The sequence below is a fragment of the Gadus macrocephalus genome, chromosome 3 (assembly GCF_031168955.1).
Source record: "Gadus macrocephalus chromosome 3, ASM3116895v1".
NCBI classification, from domain to species: domain Eukaryota; kingdom Metazoa; phylum Chordata; class Actinopteri; order Gadiformes; family Gadidae; genus Gadus; species Gadus macrocephalus.
The window spans coordinates 25,928,835-25,949,822 of record NC_082384.1 but is presented as its reverse complement, the minus strand read 5'-3'; the positions used below and the strand labels follow the sequence as shown (position 1 = coordinate 25,949,822).

The window sequence follows — 20,988 nt, the reverse complement described above, 5'->3', positions numbered from 1 at the left end:
GTCTTGTGTATATCAGCTCCCTCCCTCTCATGTATTTCGCTATTTTCAAATCAGACACTGTGTCAAATCGCTATTTCCAACCTTCCCCTCCTCACCTACGGTTCAGTTGTGGGAAGAGTTTCTCTGTTCCAACCCCTTTCAAAAATCTCTTATTTCTAAAACGTATGACAAACTCCTGTCCTATGACAACTTACCCTCCACTAAGGTCAAGACGGCCTGGGAGCAGGAACTTGGGCTGAACTTAGAGGATAGCTACTGGGAGTTAGCTCTTGACAAAATTCACAAAAGCTCATCTTGCACTCGTTTGACACTCGTACAGTTCAAAGGGATATTTAGAGTCCATTTTTCCAAAGCTCGACTGTCACAAATGTATCCCAGTGTCATTGATAGCTGCGACAGATGTCATTCTTCATCCTGTAATTTAACCCATATGTTTTATTCTTGCCCTCTACTATCTCTACTTTGATACAATGTCAAAAATACTTTTGAGGACAATAATTGTGTCTCCCCATATTGCTATATTTGGGATACCTGTTGATTACGAGCGCTATACTTCCAAGCACTTAGACATTTTAGCCTTCACCTCTTTACTGGCGAGACGGCAGCATCTCGTTAACTGGAAGTCAACTAAAGCTCCCTCCAGCTCTCGATGGCTCAGTGATGTCATGTCTTTCCTCAAGTTAGAGAAGATTAAATATTCACTGCGAGGTAACACAGAGTTACTAGTTAAAGTTCTACAACAAGTGGCAATCCTTCTTAACGTTTTTCAACTCGCTTTCTTCTATGTCTCCTGACTGATAGGCCCCACCCCCCCTTTTTTTATTTAATTTTTTTATTTATTTCTTTTGTGTGCTAATTGTATTATTTGTACATGTTATTGTATTCTAAATATTATTACTATTATTATTATTTTTATTTTTATTATGATGATTATAACAGCTTGATTATCCCTTCCTGTAATGTTTGTAAAAAAGGAAAAATCAGAAATATGGCATTTGTTTTGACTCGCTGTCAAGTTGACATTTCTATGCATGCACTGTGCCATATTTTCAATAAAAATATTTAAAAAAAAATAAAAAAATATTAAAAAAAAAACTGTTAAATGCCCTCAATGTAAATTGTAAATGTATATACTGCATGTTGACGATTCAAAAGCGTGTGTTATCACAAGAGGACCAAACGATCAGCAGAACGTGGGCATGGTCTTCTGGGCCTGGTGGCGGTGATGATCCACAAACAGGAAGAGATAACCAAGCCGAGAGCCGTCGAGGAAACGAGAGCCGATGGAGGCTGGGAGATTAGATCAGAATGAATAAAAAGGGGTTGCATGTAAAATAAATGCAAAAAGCAAATATGGTCCTGGATATCAGTCATACATTTGTGTATCTGTTGTCGTTGATACTGGAGACACAAATGTATTAATGTGTTTTGTGAGGCGTCTGCTATAGTGTGACACATATTTACAGTAGTAATAATCTACTGTGAATACACACATCTTTGATTCAATGAAACCATCTAAACAACAAACCTTTTTCTACAAACTAATCAACTGAATATCGTTTTACCGGGGGCCGTCATTAAACATCGCGAGCACACGGACGCCATCAGTCCGACTTCCTGAAAGGTGTCATATTAAAATCCAGGTATTGTTAGGCGTTACAAGGCGTTTTGAAAACCGGCCTCTCAACGGCGCCGTATGAGAACACAACGAGGCGGTGATGCCTCGCGGTGGCAAAAAAAAAATGGGTCGAGGCTCAACGAAGGACAAATACGGCGGAGAGAGGGGGAGAGGGGACGACAGAGTGCTCTCTCTCTCTCTCTCTCTCTCTCTCTCTCTCTCTCTCTCTCTCTCTCTTCTTCTCTCTTCCCCCCCCCCCCCCCGCTGGTGAAACTTCTGCAAAGTTTCATGCAGGTTTTTTAAAACTGCTTTTGTATTTTATTTTTCTGGGTGCAAATATATATTCATGCAGAAGTTTGGCAGAAGTTGTGGCTAAAGGTTAGAGGCAATCTCTGCGCTGCTATTGTCTGCCGTGTCTCCGAGAGGGAGGTCTGCGCTGGAGACCAGAAGGTCACAGGGGTCAGAGCGTCAGTACTGAGCTTATTTTGGGACTTTTAAAATACTGCTTTTTTCAGTCCAATGTTTTTTTACTTCTTATGGCCTCGGTCCCTTCCTCTCTCTCTGTGGCCATGGATGGATGTTAGCAGGGGGGGGGGGGGGGGCATGTGGCTCAGGTCGGCTGGTAACGGAGGGTTGCCAGTTCGATCCCGGCTCCTCCTAGCTGGGTGTCGAGGTGTCCTGAGCGAGGCACCTCACCCTGACTGCTGCTGACCAGCTGGCTGTCGCCCTGCGTGGCCGACTCCGCCGTCGGGGTGTGAATGTGTGCAGTGAACGGGCGAATGTGAGGCGGTGTTGTAAATCACTTGAGTGGCCGCTGGTTAGAATAGCGCTGTAGAAATGCAGTCCAGTTAGCGTGCAATCCATTTGGTATCATCTGAAGGGAACAACACATACATGACTCACGGTCGTAGAGGCAGAGAGGATTAACACCACAGAAACCATCGCAGGAAACCGACTCAAACAGGTTTTTTGCTTGACAAGCACACACACACATTGAAGTGCGTGTGTGCGTGCTTGTAAAGGTAGCGTGTGTGTCTAGTATTTCCTGGATTCTCTCATCTACATAAAGTATGTCTGACAATTAATAACAGACATCTTTAAGCAGCCAAAGTCAAACCCTATCCCCCATGGCAATCCGCCACACACACACACACACACACACACACACACACACACACACACACACACACACACACACACACACACACACACACACACACACACACACACACACACACACACACACACACACACACACACACAACCATCTGCGACAGGAAAGCCCTCACCCAAATAAATTCAGGGGGAGTGTAGTCCAGTGTGGGAGTCAGGGTAACGGCCGGGCACGGAGGTGACCCCAGCAACCCCAGACACACACCCAGACACACACCCAGACAGACACACACCCAGCAGACACACACCCAGACAGACACACACCCAGCAGACACACTGATGAGTCCTCTCAGAGTGGAGCCCCCCCCCCCAGACACAGAGCCCTGGGGGTGGGCTGTCCTTAGTAGGACGGTTGTGTGCTGGGGGGGGCACCTGCCCCCCACAATGTGAACACGTGCATGAGCCTGAATACGAGCATCTTGGCATCAGAGAGGACACCCCCCCCCCCCCGCCCCGCCCGAGACAACACTGTGATATCCTTCAGGGCTGCTCAGACCTATCCCTCACTGAGACGGGGGGGGGGTGAGCTGGATGGATGTGGAGCTCCCTTTATGATGGAGGAGCTCCACTAGCGCTGCTGCTGTGCTTACTATGAGGGGGGGGGGGGGGGGGGGGTGCTGAATGACATGAGACGAAAGATGACCTGCTGGGCTGTGATATAATGAAGTGTGTAGGTGTGTGGGTGGCAGTGTGTGTGTGTGTGTGTGTGTGGGGCTATGTGTGGTGTGTCCCTGCGTTGTGTGTGTGTGTGTGTGTTGCTATCTGTGCATGTGTTTCTGTGTGTGTGTGTGTGGTGTGTGTGCATGTGTGTGTGTGTGTGGTGTGTGTGCATGTGTGTGTGTGTGTGGTGTGTGTGCATGTGTGTGTGTGTGTGGTGTGTGTGCATGTGTGTGTGTGTGTGTGTGTGAGTGCGTGTATGTCTGTGTGTGTGCGTGTCTGTGTGTGCGCGTGTGTCTGTGTCTGTGCGTGTGTCTGTGTGTGTCTGTGTGTGTGTGTCTGTGTGTGTGTGTCTCTGTGTGTGTGCGTGTGTGTGTGTCTGTGTGTGCGTGTGTGTGCGTGCGGTGCGTGCGTGCGTGTCTGTGTGTGTGCGTGTGTGTGTCTGTGTGTGTGTGTGTGTGTGTCTGTGTGTGTGCGTGTGTGTGTGTGTGTGTGCGTGTGTGTGTGTCTGTGTGTGCGTGTGTGCGTGTGTGTGTGTCTGTGTGTGTGCGTGTGGTGTGTGTCTGTGTGTGCGTGTGTGTGTGTGTGTGTGTGTGCCTGTGTGTGTGCGTGTCCCCTCAGAGCAGACTGTGAGGGGGCTCCTGTTCGCCTCCCAGCCGCTCCGTCGGTCCGGCTGGGAGGCGAAACAGGAGGGGAGCTGAAATAGTCTCCGTGACGTAGAACCAAAAGGCATGGCACCGTCACCATGACCATGAGTCACCGGGAGGCTTCTGGACACAACATGGCGTCCAGGACCTCAGAGATATTACTCTATGTGCGATACGTATTTGATGTACCTCATTTCAGTTCCACTGTTTTTCTATAAAATATGCCACAGATCTGCGTTTGGTGGCGTAATTAAATCATGAAACTAAATCCGAGGCAAAACAGCAGAGGAAACGTGGAAGTGCTTCGCAAATCATGAATAATATTAAATGTAATGTTCTGAGGCCGTAAAAAGTACACGTTGTGCATTTAGCTTAGTAGGAAGGGGCGTTCTCCTGAGTGATGCTAAATGGACCTCATTTTATCCCGCGATTTTCTAACCCAGTGGCAGTTCATGCAGACATCCCCACACCGACGGCGGAGTCGACCCCACAGGGCGACAGCCAGCTCGTCGGGAGCAGTCAGGGTGAGGCGTCTCGCTCAGGGACACCTCGACCTCAGCTAGGAGGAGCCGGGGATCGAACCAGCAACCTGCCGGTTACCAGCCGACCCGCTCTGCCTCCTGAGCCTCACGTATGGTGCAGTCCAAAGCTATTTTAATAACCGTTGAATGTTTAACAGCGACCGATCCTTTTAAGACCTTGTGTCTCTCTTCCTCTGCAGGTAGACTGCCACTGGGGATCGAACCCAGATCCTCCTGTCTGTGAGATGTTTGTTCCAGAACCCTAATGTATTCAGAACAGGAGAAACAGACCCAAGGGGAGACAGCATATACAGCTTATCAGCAGCATCGCACAACATCCTGTTCCAGAGGTTACAGGCACCGCCTCTGACTTTTTCCAGAAGAATCCGCACAGAAAACAACAAGTCAACAACAAACACAAGCCGGAAAAAAGGCCTTTCTGTTCCCCTCCTCATGGCGGTCTCAGCGTGTTCATCAGTGAACTCGTCCCAGAGCCCTCTCCCGGACGAGATCCTGACGTCCATCTATTCATCCCTCTGTTCAGCCCACGGTTCATCCATCTATTCATTCATCTGTTCATCCACCTTTCATCCATCTATTCATCCATCTGTTCAGCCACGGTTCATCCATCTATTCATCCATCTATTCAGCCACGGTTCATCCATCTATTCATCCATCTGTTCAGCCACGGTTCATCCATCTATTCATCCATCTGTTCATCCACCTTTCATCCACCCTCCATGATTGTATGAGGACCTAGGGGGGGGCAGCCCAGAGGTTCTAGGTTCAGACCTTGTGTCTGAGATGATCCCTACACCCTACCTGCTCAGCATCAACGGCATCACTGGGTCTCACTCACGCAACAGTGGAACAGTTCTGTTCCTCACCAAGACGGTTCACATTCCCGCCAGCAGGGCGTGAAACATTTCTGAGTAGGAATAACGAGGACTGCATCGTTACGTGTGTTGTCATCAGTGTGTATGTTGTAAGAACAAGGGGGGGGGGATGCAGCCTCATTAGAGACCCACCTCTCCTGGGGGGGGGGGGGGATGCAGCCTCATTAGAGACCCACCTCTCCTGGGGGGGGGGGGGGGGATGTCCTGACACCAGGAGACCCCCGTTGATAACACAGAGCCCCTCCCCCTCCTATCGTGTCATCACACCCGTTACCGCGCCGACGGCGGGCCGAAGGTCCCACCGCCACACCCGGACCCCCCAGGACCAGGACCAGGACCAGGACCAGGACCTCCCCCCCCCCCCCCAACCTGACAGCCCTCCACCCCCCCTCACAGGGAGCCAGCTCATTATTCAGGACAATTAGCCAATGGGCAGGGAGGGTGTTTCCCGCCATTACGCACGGCTCATTTGGGCCCAGTCAGACGAGGGAGACATGTCTGCTCAGAGTGGGAGAGAGAGAGAGACAGAGAGAGAGAGAGAGAGAGAGAGAGAGAGAGAGAGAGAGAGAGAGAGAGAGAGAGAGAGACAGAGAGAGAGAGAGAGAGAGAGAGAGAGAGAGACAGAGAGACAGAGAGAGAGAAGGACAGGGGTGAGAGAGAGAGAGAGAGAGAGAGAGAGAGAGAGACAGAGACAGAGACAGAGACAGAGACAGAGACAGAGAGAGAGAGAGAGGGAGAGAGACAGAGACAGAGACAGAGACAGAGACAGAGAGAGAGACAGGGGTGAGAGAGAGGGCAAGAAAGGGAGAGAGAGAGGGTGGGTGAGAGAGAGAGAGAGAGAGAGAGAGGGACAGAGAGAGACAGAGAGAGACAGAGAGAGAGAGAGAGAGAGAGAGAGAGAGAGAGAGAGAGAGAGAGAGAGGGCAAGAAAGGGAGAGAGAGAGGGTGGGTGAGAGAGAGAGAGAGAGAGAGAGAGAGAGAGAGAGAGAGAGAGAGAGAGAGAGAGAGAAGAGAGAGAGAGAGAGAGAGAGAGAGAGAGAGAGAGAGAGAGAGAGAGAGAGAGAGAGAGAGAGAGAGAGAGAGAGAGAGAGAGAGGAGAGGAGAGAGAGAGAGAGAAGGTGAGAAGGACAGGGGTGAGAGAGAGGGCAAGAAAGGGTGAGAGAGAGAGAGACGAGAGAGAGAGAGAGAGAGAGAGAGAGAGAGGCAGAGAGAGAGAGAGAGAGAGAGAGAGAGGAGAGAGAGAGAGAGAGAAAGCGAATATCTTGATTATATTGACGTTCTGGTTATGAATCTCTCCATTATGAATGCTGCGGTGTGTTTGTCGATCAGAATGTCAATAGCGGGTACACCCACTGCATCACAAAGAGCCCTATAGTTTGGACCACATCGACCAACCGCAATAACCAAGGATGGGCCTAATGAAGGAAATATACATAATGAGGGTGTTTGGAGGTCCAGGCATCCACACACACGGTGAGCACTGTGTGTGACTCAGGTGGTGAACGCTCACCCTCACAGCCTGCTCTGCTTCAGGGAGTGGAGCCAGCAACCCACACAACAGTTGCTCTGTGTGTGTGTGTGTGTGTGTGTGTGTGTGTGTGTGTGTGTGTGTGTGTGTGTGTGTGTGTGTGTGTATGTAAGTTTGAGAGAGAGTAGGACGTTGAATCTGCTGTTTTGATGTTAAATCGATTGGGTAAGCTCATTACTTAGTGGGTTATATGTATGTTGTAAGAGTACGTTAAAATATAAAATAGACAACCACTTTAGAACTGCCGGCAGTGAGAAAGGAAACAGTGTACTGACTTCTTATACAGACGGTGAATCGAACACAGCAGGTCTCATTCATGATATGAAAGGATGAAACACAGTTCACCCTCCAGTCACCAGCTCATACTGACCGCACGGCGCAGGTGAAGACTTCTGCTCCGTGAATCCACGGGGAGACTCAGAAGGGGTTTCTCTCCCTCGTCACCGAACGCCACCCTCGCCCTGAAACACTCTGAAAACGCAGATGAGAGAACACATGAATGAACACATGAATGAACTCATGAATAAACACATGAACAAATGGATGAACCCATGAATGAACACTTGAATGAACCCATGGATGAAAACATGGATGAACCCATGAACACCCTCCCCGTCCTCAAATCCTCCCCATCACAACACATCACCTCCCGTCAGACATGAATAAAACTAACAGAACAAACCCGCCATCTCTGTGTTTCACCAACCAAACTCACGCCGCTTCCTTCAAATGTCACGCAATTTAAAAAATACTTATCTATACATTGCAAAGTGAACACAGAACTATTCTGGTAAAGAGGTGGTGGACTGCTGGGTTCACTTTAAACTGTGTGTTGAAGCGAGTTCAGTCCTTTGCAGAGAGATGGATTCCCACATTAGGTCTGGTAATGGGGGTCATCCGTCCCGTTCTGCGTCCCGTTGTCATGTGCGGTGTCTGGACGCGTGTTGCATCATTCTTCCTCCTGGAGCCGCGACGTCTCCGGTCGCTGTGCAGTGACGGTCTCCAGAAGATGACTCAGACGTCCCCCGACATGTTAACCTGATGGCTTATTGACGCCCGCTGAGAGACACTGATGGACAGCGTGGAGGACGAGGGGAGGGGAGGAACGGGACACGACGGGGAGACTGGAGGCTTTTAGAATAGTCATTTCAGTTCTTCTGTAGCAAATTCCTACCTTTATCTTTGATCAGCTGGTGCACTGGACCATTTCTGCTGGTGTTCAAAGAGGCGATGAAGTGTGTGTGTGTGTGTGTGTGTGTGTGTGTGTGTGTGTGTGTGTGTGTGTGTGTGTGTGTGTGTGTGTGTGTGTGTGTGTGTGTGTTGTGTATAAATGGTGGGTCTGTATGCGTTGATATGGACGGATCAATAGAACCGCAGCCTCCACCACTGGTCTTCATATCTGTGCAGTCATATCTGGGGTTGAGAGGAGGAAGGGAATCCCTGGCTGAGGAGAACCTCACCCATCACCACCACAGCCCACTGCAGCACTCAGACTCTACAGCCACACATTAATGAACGGAGATGAATTAACGTTGTTCACACGCTGGCTCCTTTTACCGGCCACACATCAACCTGCCGACCCTCAGAGCTGCTACCTCTAGGAGGTAACCCCCAGCACTAGTTTATACGTTGTTTCTTATCGTTCAAATTGACCGTATTGTAATCATAATAAAATAATACAAATATAGCCCCAAAAAGAAAAGTGAAAGATAATATTCTTGTATTGATTCTTGTACTGTTTTCTGAACATCTTCCTCCTCGTCTTCCTCCCGCTCTTCCTGCCGCTCTTCCTCCTCGTCTCCCTCCTCATCCTCTTCATCCTCCCGCTCTTCCTGCCGCTCTTCCTCCTCGTCTCCCTCCTCATCCTCTTCATCCTAACCCCAACGTCGCCCGTCTCCACGTCTCCGCCCCTCTGGGCTGAGCGGGCCTGGCTGGCCCCCACCTCCCAGACACTCGCTGACCTCTGACCTCTGACCTCTAGCAGGCCGCTGGTGGCCCGACGGCCGTCTCGTCCGCCCAGCGCCTCGGTCATGATCCACGTCGGGCCCCTGCTGGGGTGCTCCTCTTCCTCTTCCTCTTCCTCGAGCCGAAGCGTCCCACACAGGAACTGGACTGAGGGGGGGGGGGGGGGGGGAAGGATTACAGAAAGGAAGGAGGGGGGGTTAGGGGGGGGTCCCGCCTCACTTCACACGGGACAGATTGGGTGGAGGGGGTGGGGTGGGGGGGGGGAGAGGGTTTGTCGCGGGGGGCTGCACTAATAAGCCTGCTGAAATCTCCCTCCAATTTATTTGGGCGCTAACAGGCGTGGGGTAATGAGCTGAAGCTAAGCATCCCAGAGCTCCTCTCCCCTCTCCTCCTTCGTCTTCACTGACTCTCTGGTCGGCTCCAGTCACCACTGAGAGCAGACATGTGCTCATATGGGGCTCAGGAGGTAGAGCGGGCCGGCTGGTCACCAGAAGGTCGCTGGTTCGATCCCCGGCTCCTCCTAGCTGAGTGCAGAGGTGTCCCTGAGCGAGACGCCTCACCCTGACTGCTCCTAACGAGCTGGCTGTCGCCCTGCGGGGCTGACTCCGGCGTCGGGGTGTGAATGTGGGCATGAAGGGGTGAATGTTGGGCGATATTGTAAATCGCTTGAGCGGCCACTGGTTAGAAAAGCGTGGTATAAATGCAGTCCATTTACCGTGTATACGTTCCAGATCGTCATACGAGCGTACATTTACAGACCGGCTTCATGTCATATAGCTCACGCGCGGCTATCGATGACGTTGATATGAAGACGAAAGCCGTGCCAGTGAAATATGCGTGCACTTGGTTCTCTGATCTGTATTTACCCTCTAAAACAGACGCAGGCGCAATGCCGGTATCATGTTTACCTCTGTGGGACTGGACCACCGTTTGAGATATGATTTCAACGTGGACTTCCACCGCGATCGATAACTCTTACTTTAAGAGCTCGGGGCCCTAGCCCCCCCACGCCCCCCCCACACCATATTGAATATAACCTATCAGCAGAAAGCAGACGTCCATAAGTCCGAGGATTGACTGGCCATAATGTCTAAGGTAACCTTTAGAGAAAGGCCACTGGAGCCTCCTAGCAAGACCCACCCTTATTTCCCTTCACCTTAATTCCTTCCCTTCTTCCTTCCTGACCTTTTTCCCCTCCTTCTTTCTTGCGACATGAGTCTGAATCAAGGGAAGCCTTCTTAGAAGAGCCAGGGAAGGTTGGTGTGACTTGGGTCTTGCAACCTGGGCTCAAAGGAATGGAAACAGATGTACTAATCCATACGCACTCAAATGCACACGCACAAATACAAACATCCACAGAAATGCATACATATACACACAAATAAATACATACATACCCACATAATCTCTCGCACAATCTATAGCTGTACATACACGTTGTATATATATTATTTTAGCATATATATATTATGGCTGGGCAGGTTATCGCGTTAATTACGCGTTAACGCAATCTTATTTAAACACGATTAATACAAATTTGGCACATTAACGCATCCTCTTTTTTTTTATTTTACTTTATCTTGAAAGGTTTTGCCCACAGAATGTCAACATTCATATCAGAAATCATTTGTTTTTAGTTTCCACTTACTTTTCATTAAATTACACTTGCAGTAAGTGCCTGCCTGATTACAATCCCCAAATCGGTGGAGTTTCGTAAGATTCATATTCAACCCACAATGAGTGGGTCAATAAAACTCCCTCAAGATCCCTTGGTCCAGTTTTTGCTTATTAAGTACAATGGTTATGAATGATAATGTACATAAATAAAAGCCATAAAACGGAAGCCATCCTTGTTGGCACGCCACATCAGCTCCGCTCCCCCACCATCACCAATATCACCTTCTCTGGCCAAAACATCCCCCTTTCCACATCCGTCACCAACCTCGGTGTTAAAATGGACCCACAACTTAATTTCGACACCCACATCAAACACCTCTGTAAGACAGCTTTATACCACCTCAGGAACATCGCCAAACTCCGCCAATCACTCACCCTGGCTGATGCAGAGAAGCTCGTCCATGCCTTTGTCTCCTCCAGGTTGGACTACTGCAATGCACTCCTCATTGGGATCCCTGGCAAGAGCATCCAGAGGCTCCAATACATTCAAAACAGTGCTGCCAGGGTCCTGATGAGGGTGCGCAAGCATGACCACATCACCCCCATCCTGAAATCACTGCACTGGCTCCCTGTCCCACTCAGAATTGAGTACAAGGTCTCCCTCCTCACCCACCAGTGCCTTCACGGACTTGCCCCCCTCTACCTTCAGGAACTCCTCACCCCCCCGACAACCTCACGTACACTCCGTTCAGGATCCACTCACACCCTCCAAACCCGACATACGAAGCTGTGCACCATGGGTGATCGGGCCTTTTCTGCTGCTGCCCCTAGACTATGGAACGCCCTCCCTGACCACCTGAGGGCTCCACAGACTACAGCTCTTTTTAAACGGAACCTCAAAACCCATCTCTTTAAAAGAGCATTCAGCTCAACTTTCTTTGAGGTTCCCCTTTTAATCGTTTTTTTTTTTTTTTTTTTCTCTTAAGCACTTCGAGATTCTTGAATATAAAGTGCATTATAAATAAAATTTATTATTATTATTATTATTATTATTATTACTGTGTCATTCCATTTGATAATCTCATTTAACTTCAATTGGGGTGGATGTAAGTCTTAAAGTAAAGTCTTAAAAGTGCGAATTTTATTCTTTGCCCAGCCCTAATATATATATATATATATGATATATGATGTATATATCATATATATATATATATATATATATAGTGAGCTCCTCTGCAGCGGGGTCTGGTCTTGGCTCCTCATCTCCGGGGGGCTCGTCAGAGCGCCCCCCCGGAGGGATGCCAGGAGTTCAGCCGCCGCCATCACTACCAATCATCCCCAACCACCGGCACCTGCCTGTCACGTTCCCATGACAACAGCCTCCACACGGCCGCCGCGACGCGACATACCTCCGAGAAGAGGAGAGGCTGCTGCCGGCGGTCTATCTGTGTGTGTGCGTGTGTGTGTGAGTGTGCGTGTGTGCGTATGTGTGTGTGTGTAGGTACTATGTGTGTGCGCGTGTGTGTGTGTGTGTGTGTGTGCGCGCATCTTTAAGAACATTCTGAGGCTGATGAAAAACCCGTGGAGACCCAACAGTGAGACGTTCATTTTCCACATCCTGCATCCAATGAGGAAACATTATTTCAGGCAATGAATGTAATCTTGACCAATTCAAAGGACGCACAAAGGGAAATACCACACACACACACACACACACACACACGCACACACACACACACACACCCACCCCCCCCCCCCCCCCAAGCGGACATTTGAAGCTGAACTGGTTAGCCGGAGCTGCCGTTCCCGGCTCTCTGTAATGGGGAACCTAAGCACTTCTTAATGGAAAGGAGAAATTGCCTGAAATGGCGGCCGTGCGTCAGAGTGGCCGAGGAGAAGGTCCCGCGTCCACACGGCCTTCTGGAGGTAATTAAGCCCTCCACTCTGCAGCCGCCATTAGTCTGAGACACCGTGCGCCTTCCAGGCCTCTTCCACCGCGCTAATCAATGTCTTCGCCCCCCCCAGGTGCTGGTCCCCCGTCCCTGAGGGGCTCTCTAACGTCCTTCAATGCTTTCAGAACCACCATTCCTCCTTTCACTCCTCCAGACGCAGCTCAGAGCCACGCGAGGAACAGCGTGAAGAGCGCTCAAGGTGACCAGCTCCCCCACCCGCCTCTTCCACTCTAACTGGATGTCCTACGTCCTGGCACTTAGAAATAACACTTAGCATGGTGTAGCGTCTCACCCTGGCTATCTCTGTTGTGTACGGGGAATGGGTTAACCTAGTGATGGTTAGTGCTTGGCACTCGGTTCTTCTATGAACATCCTTACTGCACCCACAGAGATTTATCGTGGTTTCTCTTCAGACAAAGCGACTTATTGTAAGTCGCTTTGGGTAAAAGCGTCTGATAAACGCCCTGAATGTGAATGTTGAGTTTGTTCCCCGTCTTGAGGAGAGGCTCAAGACGGGGGACACCACCCCCAGTGGGGGTGGTGTCCCCCGTCTTGAGGAGAGGCTCAAGACGGGGGACACCACCCCCACTGGGGGTGGTGTCCCCCGTCTTGAGGAGAGGCTCAAGACGGGGGACACCACCCCCACTGGGGGTGGATGTGGATGTGGGCTGGGGGTGGATGTGGGCTGGGGGTGGATGTGGGCGGGGGCTGGGGGTGGATGTGGGCGGGGGCTGGGGGTGGATGTGGGCGGGGGGTGGATGTGGGCGGGGGGTGGATGTGGGCGGGGGCTGGGGGTGGATGTGGGCTGGGGGTGGATGTGGGCGGGGGCTGGGGGTGGATGTGGGCTGGGGGTGGATGTGGGCGGGGGGTGGATGTGGGCGGGGGGTGGATGTGGGCGGGGGGTGGATGTGGGCGGGGGCTGGGGGTGGATGTGGGCGGGGGCTGGGGGTGGATGTGGGCGGGGGCTGGGGGTGGATGTGGGCGGGGGCTGGGGGTGGATGTGGGCTGGGGGTGGATGTGGGCGGGGGCTGGGGGTGGATGTGGGCGGGGGCTGGGGGTGGATGTGGGCGGGGGCTGGGGGTGGATGTGGGCGGGGGCTGGGGGTGGATGTGGGCGGGGGCTGGGGGTGGATGTGGGCTGGGGGTGGATGTGGGCGGGGGCTGGGGGTGGATGTGGGCGGGGGCTGGGGGTGGATGTGGGCGGGGGCTGGGGGTGGATGTGGGCTGGGGGTGGATGTGGGCGGGGGGTGGATGTGGGCGGGGGCTGGGGGTGGATGTGGGCGGGGGCTGGGGGTGGATGTGGGCGGGGGCTGGGGGTGTGTGGTGGGTAATCAATAGAGGTGGACGTGTTGAATTTCTCTCTGTATTCTGTAGCTCAAACCTAACCCTCACACATACACAAACACACACACACACACAGACAATACACACACACACACACAGACAATACACACACACACACACACACAGATGCATCCAGACAACACACACACACACACACACACACAGATGCATCCAGACAACACACACACACACACACACACACAAGCACACAGATGCATCCAGACAATACACACACACACACAAGCATCCAGACAATACACACACACACACAAGCATCCAGACAATACACACACACACAAGCATCCAGACAATACAAACACACACACACACACACACACAAACACACACACACTTGAAGGAGTCAGCGTAGTTGAGGTATACAGAGGGAGAGGAAGAGGAAGAGGAGGAAAAGGGAGGATGAAGAGGAGGAAGAAGAAGATGAAGAGGAGGAAGAGCTGAGGCCGAGACAGAGAAGAAAGGCGGGGTTTGGGGGCGTTGGGGGGGCTGATGGTTAGCCCAGAGAGGTCACAGACTCATTTGGAGGAGATCTGTATTTGGCGTGACGCTAGTGTAGAGCCGGCACCACGCAGGTTACAGCGACCTTGGCGGAGCAGCGAGCTCCGTTGGGGAGACGAACGCGAGCGGGGAGTCCTAGATCACATCTGCCTTGAGTAGGGGACGATCGCCGTGGTAACAGGCCTGGCCTTGACCCTGGGGCCCTCAGGAGGCTTAAATGGGTCCAGAGTCGGATCGATGGAATAAACATCGAAGACCACAGAAGAGACGGTGGTCCTCAGGTGGGGGAGGGGGGAGCTCTAACGAGGCACCTGTTGCCCCACACACACACACACACACAGTCACCTGTCACTGTGAGCCTCATTAAGTAGACAGGGCCCTGGCCTCGCATGGCGGACGAAGATGTCAGCACTGCCGCCGCGGCCTCCACCTCCTCCCCCTCCTCCTCCTCTTCCACCTCCTCCTCCTCCTCCTCCTCCTCCTCCTCCCCCTCCTCCTCTTCTTCCACCTCCACCACCCCCTCCCCCTCCTCCACCTCCTCCACCTCCTCCTCCCCCTCAGGCTGTGATGGATCTCCCTCGTTGGCGGGCCGCTTCCTGTGACCACGGCGACAGGATGCCCACTCACTTAGTGTCCTCCTCCTCCGAGTAGCGCACGCTCTGCCTATGGATATGAGGGAGGGGGGGGGGAAGGAGGAGGGGGGGGGGGGTAGGACCACGGCAGCATCCCGTCTCCCTCCCCCTCTGTCTGTCTATCCCTGTCAGGCAGTGGACGGATGAATGCTTGTTCACCGTGTTAACCTGGGGTGGTAATTATTTTAATTAACAACGATAACAAGGCAACGCGTGTCATCTCTAATAAAGATTGAGACTCGCGTATCCCGGGAACAGATTATTAATGCACGCATGTTCAATCTTATGTAAATACAGCTCGATTCTTATCAGGAGCGTCACCGTGACGGAGAGAATAACTCCTTAAGGGCGGCATGAGGCTCAGGAGGCAGAGCGGGTCGGCTGGTAACCTGAAGGTCGCTGGTTCGATCCCCGGCCCCTCCTAGCTGAGTGTCGAGGTGTCCCTGAGCGAGACGCCTCACCCTGACTGCTGCTGACGGGCTGGCTGTCGCCCTGCAATGACTCCGCCATCGGTGTGTGAATGAGTGCATGAAGGCGTGAATGTTAGGCAGCCCATTTACCATTTACATAACTCTCCATTGTTGCTGAAGATATTTAGCATATCAGTTCAGGGTTGGGATAACTTTGTGCTTGGGCTCGCTTTGTGCTGCTGCGATATTTGGGAGGGGGGGGGTGGTCTTGACGGACAGTAATGAAAGAGATAGTGGCGTATTGGCAGCCTCCGGGCATTGATTAGTTCCCCAGTGGCCTTGGGATAACTGAGGACCTAGAGGAGAACCGCTGCCGCGTCAGCAACTTCAGCCAGCGGAGACGAGGACTTATGTGACCAGAATCTGTCTTTCAGCCTTGGATACTAAACACTTGCTCAGAGTTCACACTCACCACACCACTCTTGCGCACTTATTGTATGTTGTACGTCCTGGCACCTAATCTACACACTTATTGTATGTTGTGTGTCCTTGCACTTAAAAATAGTACTTAGCATTGTGTAGCGTCTTATGCTAGCTATCTCTGTTGTATACGGGGAATGGGTTAGCCTAGCGATTTGTAGTTCTTGGCATATGATTCTATCCTTACTGTACCGAGAGCGATATATTGTTGTTTCTCTTTCTTCTGACGAATGGACTTATTGTAAGTCGCTTTGGATAAAAGCGTCTGCTAAATGCCCTGAATGTACAATGTACATGTCAATGTAAATTAAACTAGAAACTAAGTGTTGGTGGTGAGGGAGATTCCTCTGGTTAATTCGGTGAGCAGTTGTTTGATTTGATGTGAATTCTAAGAAACCTCTTCTTGGATAGATTCCGACTGCAGTGTTTTGTTTTTTTTGCAGGTATTTTTAACCGAGGGAATCTTCATGACAAAGTGTGATCCAGAGAGGAATACATCCCCCTTCCTGTTAGATTCCCACTTCAATGCGACGGTAGTTTTGTGCTTAATTTAGCACTCCTCAAGCAGGTCCCTGCATGCGAGTGCAGGGAGTGAGAGTGAGACCGGTGTCTGACTCCCAGTGCACAGACCAGAGCTACACTCTGCTGGCCCGTGATGTGTGTCTGACTCCCAGTGCTCCCATTACACAGACCAGCTGGACGGTGATGTGTGTCTGACTCCCAGTGCTCCCATCACACAGACCAGAGCTACACTCTGCTGGACGGGGATGTGTGTCTGACTCCCAGTGCTCCCATTACACAGACCAGCTGGACGGTGATGTGTGTCTGACTCCCAGTGCTCCCATCACACAGACCAGCTGGACGGGGATGTGTGTCTGACTCTCAGAGAGGTTAGTTCAAGGGACAAGTCCACACTGGTATCATAAGAAGGATGAACGATTAACGATTAATGCAGCAGAGAAACTCCACTCTGCCCGAGCAGACAGACAGGTCAGCGCACACAGACGGGTCAGCGATGCTGTCTTTGGTCAACGAGCCGCCAGGGCCCGCTGGCAGTGTTCCTCTGATCCCAGCGGTTGCCAGTTTGACCCCCGGCGCCGCGGGGGCCGGGCTTCGCTAACGCCTCGTTAGCCATCAGCTAACGAGGCTAACGATCAGCAGCCGCTCTGATCCGTCTGACGGTCTGAAGGGGGACCGGGGCTTCTGTTCCTCGGCAACAAAGCTGTTCCTCGGTTTGAGCGTGAACTCGTTCTTGTATTCGCTGAGAACACAATGGAGACGGTCTGGAGGGAACGCATCAGAGGTCTCTCTCTCTCATGCACTCACAAACACATTGCAGTATTTGTAATTGAGGAATACATAGCCATGTGTCAATATACTCTCTCACTCTCTAGGCTTCTATCTCCCCCTCGCTATTCTCTCTCTCTTAAACTCTCTTTCTAGCTCTGTCTCTGGATCTCTCTCTCTACCTATAGGCCTCCATCTCTCACTCTATCTGTCTCTCCTTCACTCTCAAATACAGGAGACAAGGCACACACACACACACACACACACACACAGAGAGACAGAGAGACAGAGAGAGAGAGAGAGAGAGAGAGAGGTGTCAGCAGATAAATGTGAGGTAAATGCATCGGGGAAGGGGAGGGCAGAGTCACAACAAAACTGCAAAAAGACAGCGACCAAAATTGGGGTCAACAGAGACTTGGTGAAAGCCTTACAAAACAGAAACACACAGGTACTGACTGACACACATACACACACAGGGCCACATCAACACCCAATTAAAACCGGAGCCGCGGTCGACGAGCTAATTGCTGGCCTAATGAATGCCATTATCAGAAATGGTGTGGTGTGTTAATCAAAACCCACGTGTCACTTCCTCCCGCTGCTCAGCACTCTGGGGCGGTGGTGACTAGTCATAACTGGTTTCATTCTGCTCATCACCAGGCAGAACGCTGCTGGGTCCAGCGCACCCCCACCAGGGGTTAGGAGACAACTAGAGAGTGAGGGGCTGGAGTCCGTCCTCACTGACTCTGTGTGGTGCTGGTCTGATGTCTGTCTGCTAGCCTGACCTCTGTCTGCTAGCCTGACCTCTGTCTGCTAACCTGAAGTCTGTCTGCTAGCCTGAAGTCTGTCTGGAGTCTAAGTTACACAAGTGTGTCTGACTAACGTTAGTAATATACATTACAATTTAAGTTACCTTCCCTGCGGTCACGTGACGGATTTTAGCCTTTTTGGATTGGAACAGGGATTTAAACCAACGTGATTGGATAATCTCTGGCTATCCCCTCATTAATATTCATGATTTTCCCGGATTCCGCCTACGAAAAACACATGCGTAGGGTAGAGTAGCGTCCTGCTAGCGTAGCGGCGTGTTAGCGGTAGCGGGTTGCTAGCATAGCGGGCTGCTAGAGTAGCGGCGTTTTAGCGTTAGCGGTCTGCTGGCGTAGCGGGTTGCTAGCATAGTGGCATGTTAGCGTTAGCGAGCTGCTAGCGTAGCAGGCTGCTAGCGTAGCGGCGTGTTAGCGTTAGCGAGCTGCTAGCGTAGCGTTGGCCTAGTGATGCAGCGTCCTGAGCTCACCTGCCGGATGCTGTCCTCAGGGCCGTAGGGGCAGCAGACCCCGTCTGGAAGGTCTTTGAGGCTCCTGCTGCTGGTCTCTATGGATACCTTCACACACACACACACACACACACACACACACACACACACACACACATGTGCACGCATACACACAGACGGATACACACACATCTACACACAAAACGTACACACACACACAGACATCAACACACGAAATGAACACAAACGTGCATGCACACACACACAAATGTGCACGGATACACACACACGTTGTCAACCCGTTGTCATCCTTCACTGACTGACATTGCTCAAGGACTTCAGCAACTCCAGTGGATCACTCCCACAGTCAAACACACAGTCATACACACACACACAGTCATACACACAGATACTTGACTCTTCCTCCTCCGCTGTGGTCAGGCTCTTCTGACCAGAGCAGCAGCACAGAGAGAGACGGAGAGAGAGAGAGAGAGAGAGAGAGAGAGACAGAGACAGAGACAGAGACAGAGAGACAGAGACACAGACACAGAGAGAGAGAGAGACAGAGACGGAGACGGAGACAGAGAGAGAGACAGAGACAGAGAGAGACAGAGAGACAGAGACACAGACACAGAGAGAGAGAGAGAGAGAGAGACGGAGACAGAGAGAGAGACAGAGACAGAGAGAGACAGACACAGAGAGAGAGAGAGAGAGAGAGAGAGAGACAGAGAGACAGAGAGAGAGAGAGAGAGACAAAGAGACAGAGAGACAGAGACACAGACACAGAGAGAGAGAGAGACAGAGACAGAGACAGAGACAGAGAGAGAGACAGAGACAGAGAGAGACAGAGCGGGAGAGAGACAGGCTGCAGGAGCCCGGTGCAGGGCTCCCGTCGTGGGCCCCCCCCCCTCTAGGCCCATGTGGCCGCAGTGAGCCGGCGTCGTCGACCCCGCCGGAGACCTGAGTGGGAGGGGCTCTGAGCTCTGATGTCATCGCGGCCCACAGACCGGCTGCAGGCCGACCACATCTATCAGGGGTTTGAGAGAGAGAGAGAGAGAGTGTGAGTGTGAGTGTGTGTGTGTGTGTGTGTGTGTGATTGTGTGTGTGTGATTGTGCGTTTATGTGTGTACGTGTGGCTGTGGATGGCGCTGAGTGGAGGGCAGCAGATCAGCCATTGACCTCCGGCGGGGGGGGTGAGGTGGGGGGGGGGGTGAGGTGGAGGAGGTGGAGGTGGAGGCGGGAACATCTGCTGGAGGAGGAGGAGGAGGTGGAGGGGAGGAGGTCAGGGACACGATGGAGGAGGTGACATTATGATGAAGGGGGTTGAAGGGCCCGAGGTAATCAGGGGCCCCACGGTGTCTGCATATAAACGGTATAGGGGCCGCATGTGTTGGCTGGCAGGTGGGAGCCTGCACACGCACACTCACACACACTCACACAACCACGCTCACACACATGCCCTATCAAACACACACACACACACACTAATAAACATTTGCACACACAGAGAAAGACAAACGCTTACACACACATACTCACACACACACACACACACACACACTCAGAAGAAGCAAGGATTCTCCTCAGATTCTATTGGTTCACAAGGCCACTCTCTATGACCTTAAAACCACTTCTAACGAGGACACACCAGGAATGACTCTTAATGGGGTGCTTTACACTCTCTCTCTCTCTCTCTCTCTCTCTCTGCGTCTGAGAGGGCGAGCGAGGGACCCTGGGTGATCAGCTGTGGTGCGAGGTGTAGCCTCCGAATAACACAACCCACAAGGGTGGGCTACAAGCTCGTATGGACACAGATTACCTCCTCAGAGAGTCTGGGCGGGGGGAACACTGGCCGCGCACGCACGCACGCACACACACACACACACACACAACCAAAACAAAACAGGTGGTGTCTATAATTACAACACACTTCACCCCCGCCCCCTCCCCTTCCAGCGTCTGACAGCCCCAGCACCATTTTGGTCCAATTTCCTCCTCCCTTCCTAATCCTCTGTCCTGCAATAACTGGAGTCCCCAGGCAGAGAGGCAGTGGGGGGGCAATGAGGGGCAGTGAGGGGGCAATGAGGGGCAGTGAGGGGGCTGGGCAGTGCTAGTTTCCTGTAGGAAGGTTTGTCAGACGGTTAACAGGTTAGCTAGTTATGTTAATGCCCGGGTCCAGACGGTTAACTGGTTAGCTAGTTATGTTAATGCCCGGGTCCAGACGGTTGACTGGTTAGCTAGTTATGTAACGCCCGGGTCCAGACGGTTAGCTGCTCAATTGGCTAATTGTCTGTACTAAGAGACCACCTGCTGCTTACGCCGGAGAACCGGATGCCCGGGATGCTATCTACAATGTCAACACTTCCACTGAATAAAAAGGTAGTATTAAAATATTATATATTGCTGTTGGAGAAGTGGAAATAATTTTTAAGGTCACTTCAAAAAATGTGACCTGGAAAATCAACAAGGAAAA

At 51.7% G+C, this 20,988-nt stretch overlaps 1 protein-coding gene across 1 annotated transcript in view; it reads right to left on the bottom strand.

The window, feature by feature from the left end:
• Positions 1–9,449, bottom strand: part of LOC132454208 (uncharacterized) — a 28,155-nt gene extending 18,706 nt beyond the window's left edge. Inside the window, exons 1-2 of the mRNA XM_060047427.1 lie at positions 9,413–9,449; positions 8,777–9,152 (exon numbers count right to left, since the gene is read on the bottom strand). Coding sequence (XP_059903410.1) covers positions 8,777–9,152; positions 9,413–9,449 — 413 coding nt within the window. The remainder of the gene's footprint in view (positions 1–8,776; positions 9,153–9,412) is intronic.
• Positions 9,450–20,988: the final 11,539 nt, after the last annotated feature.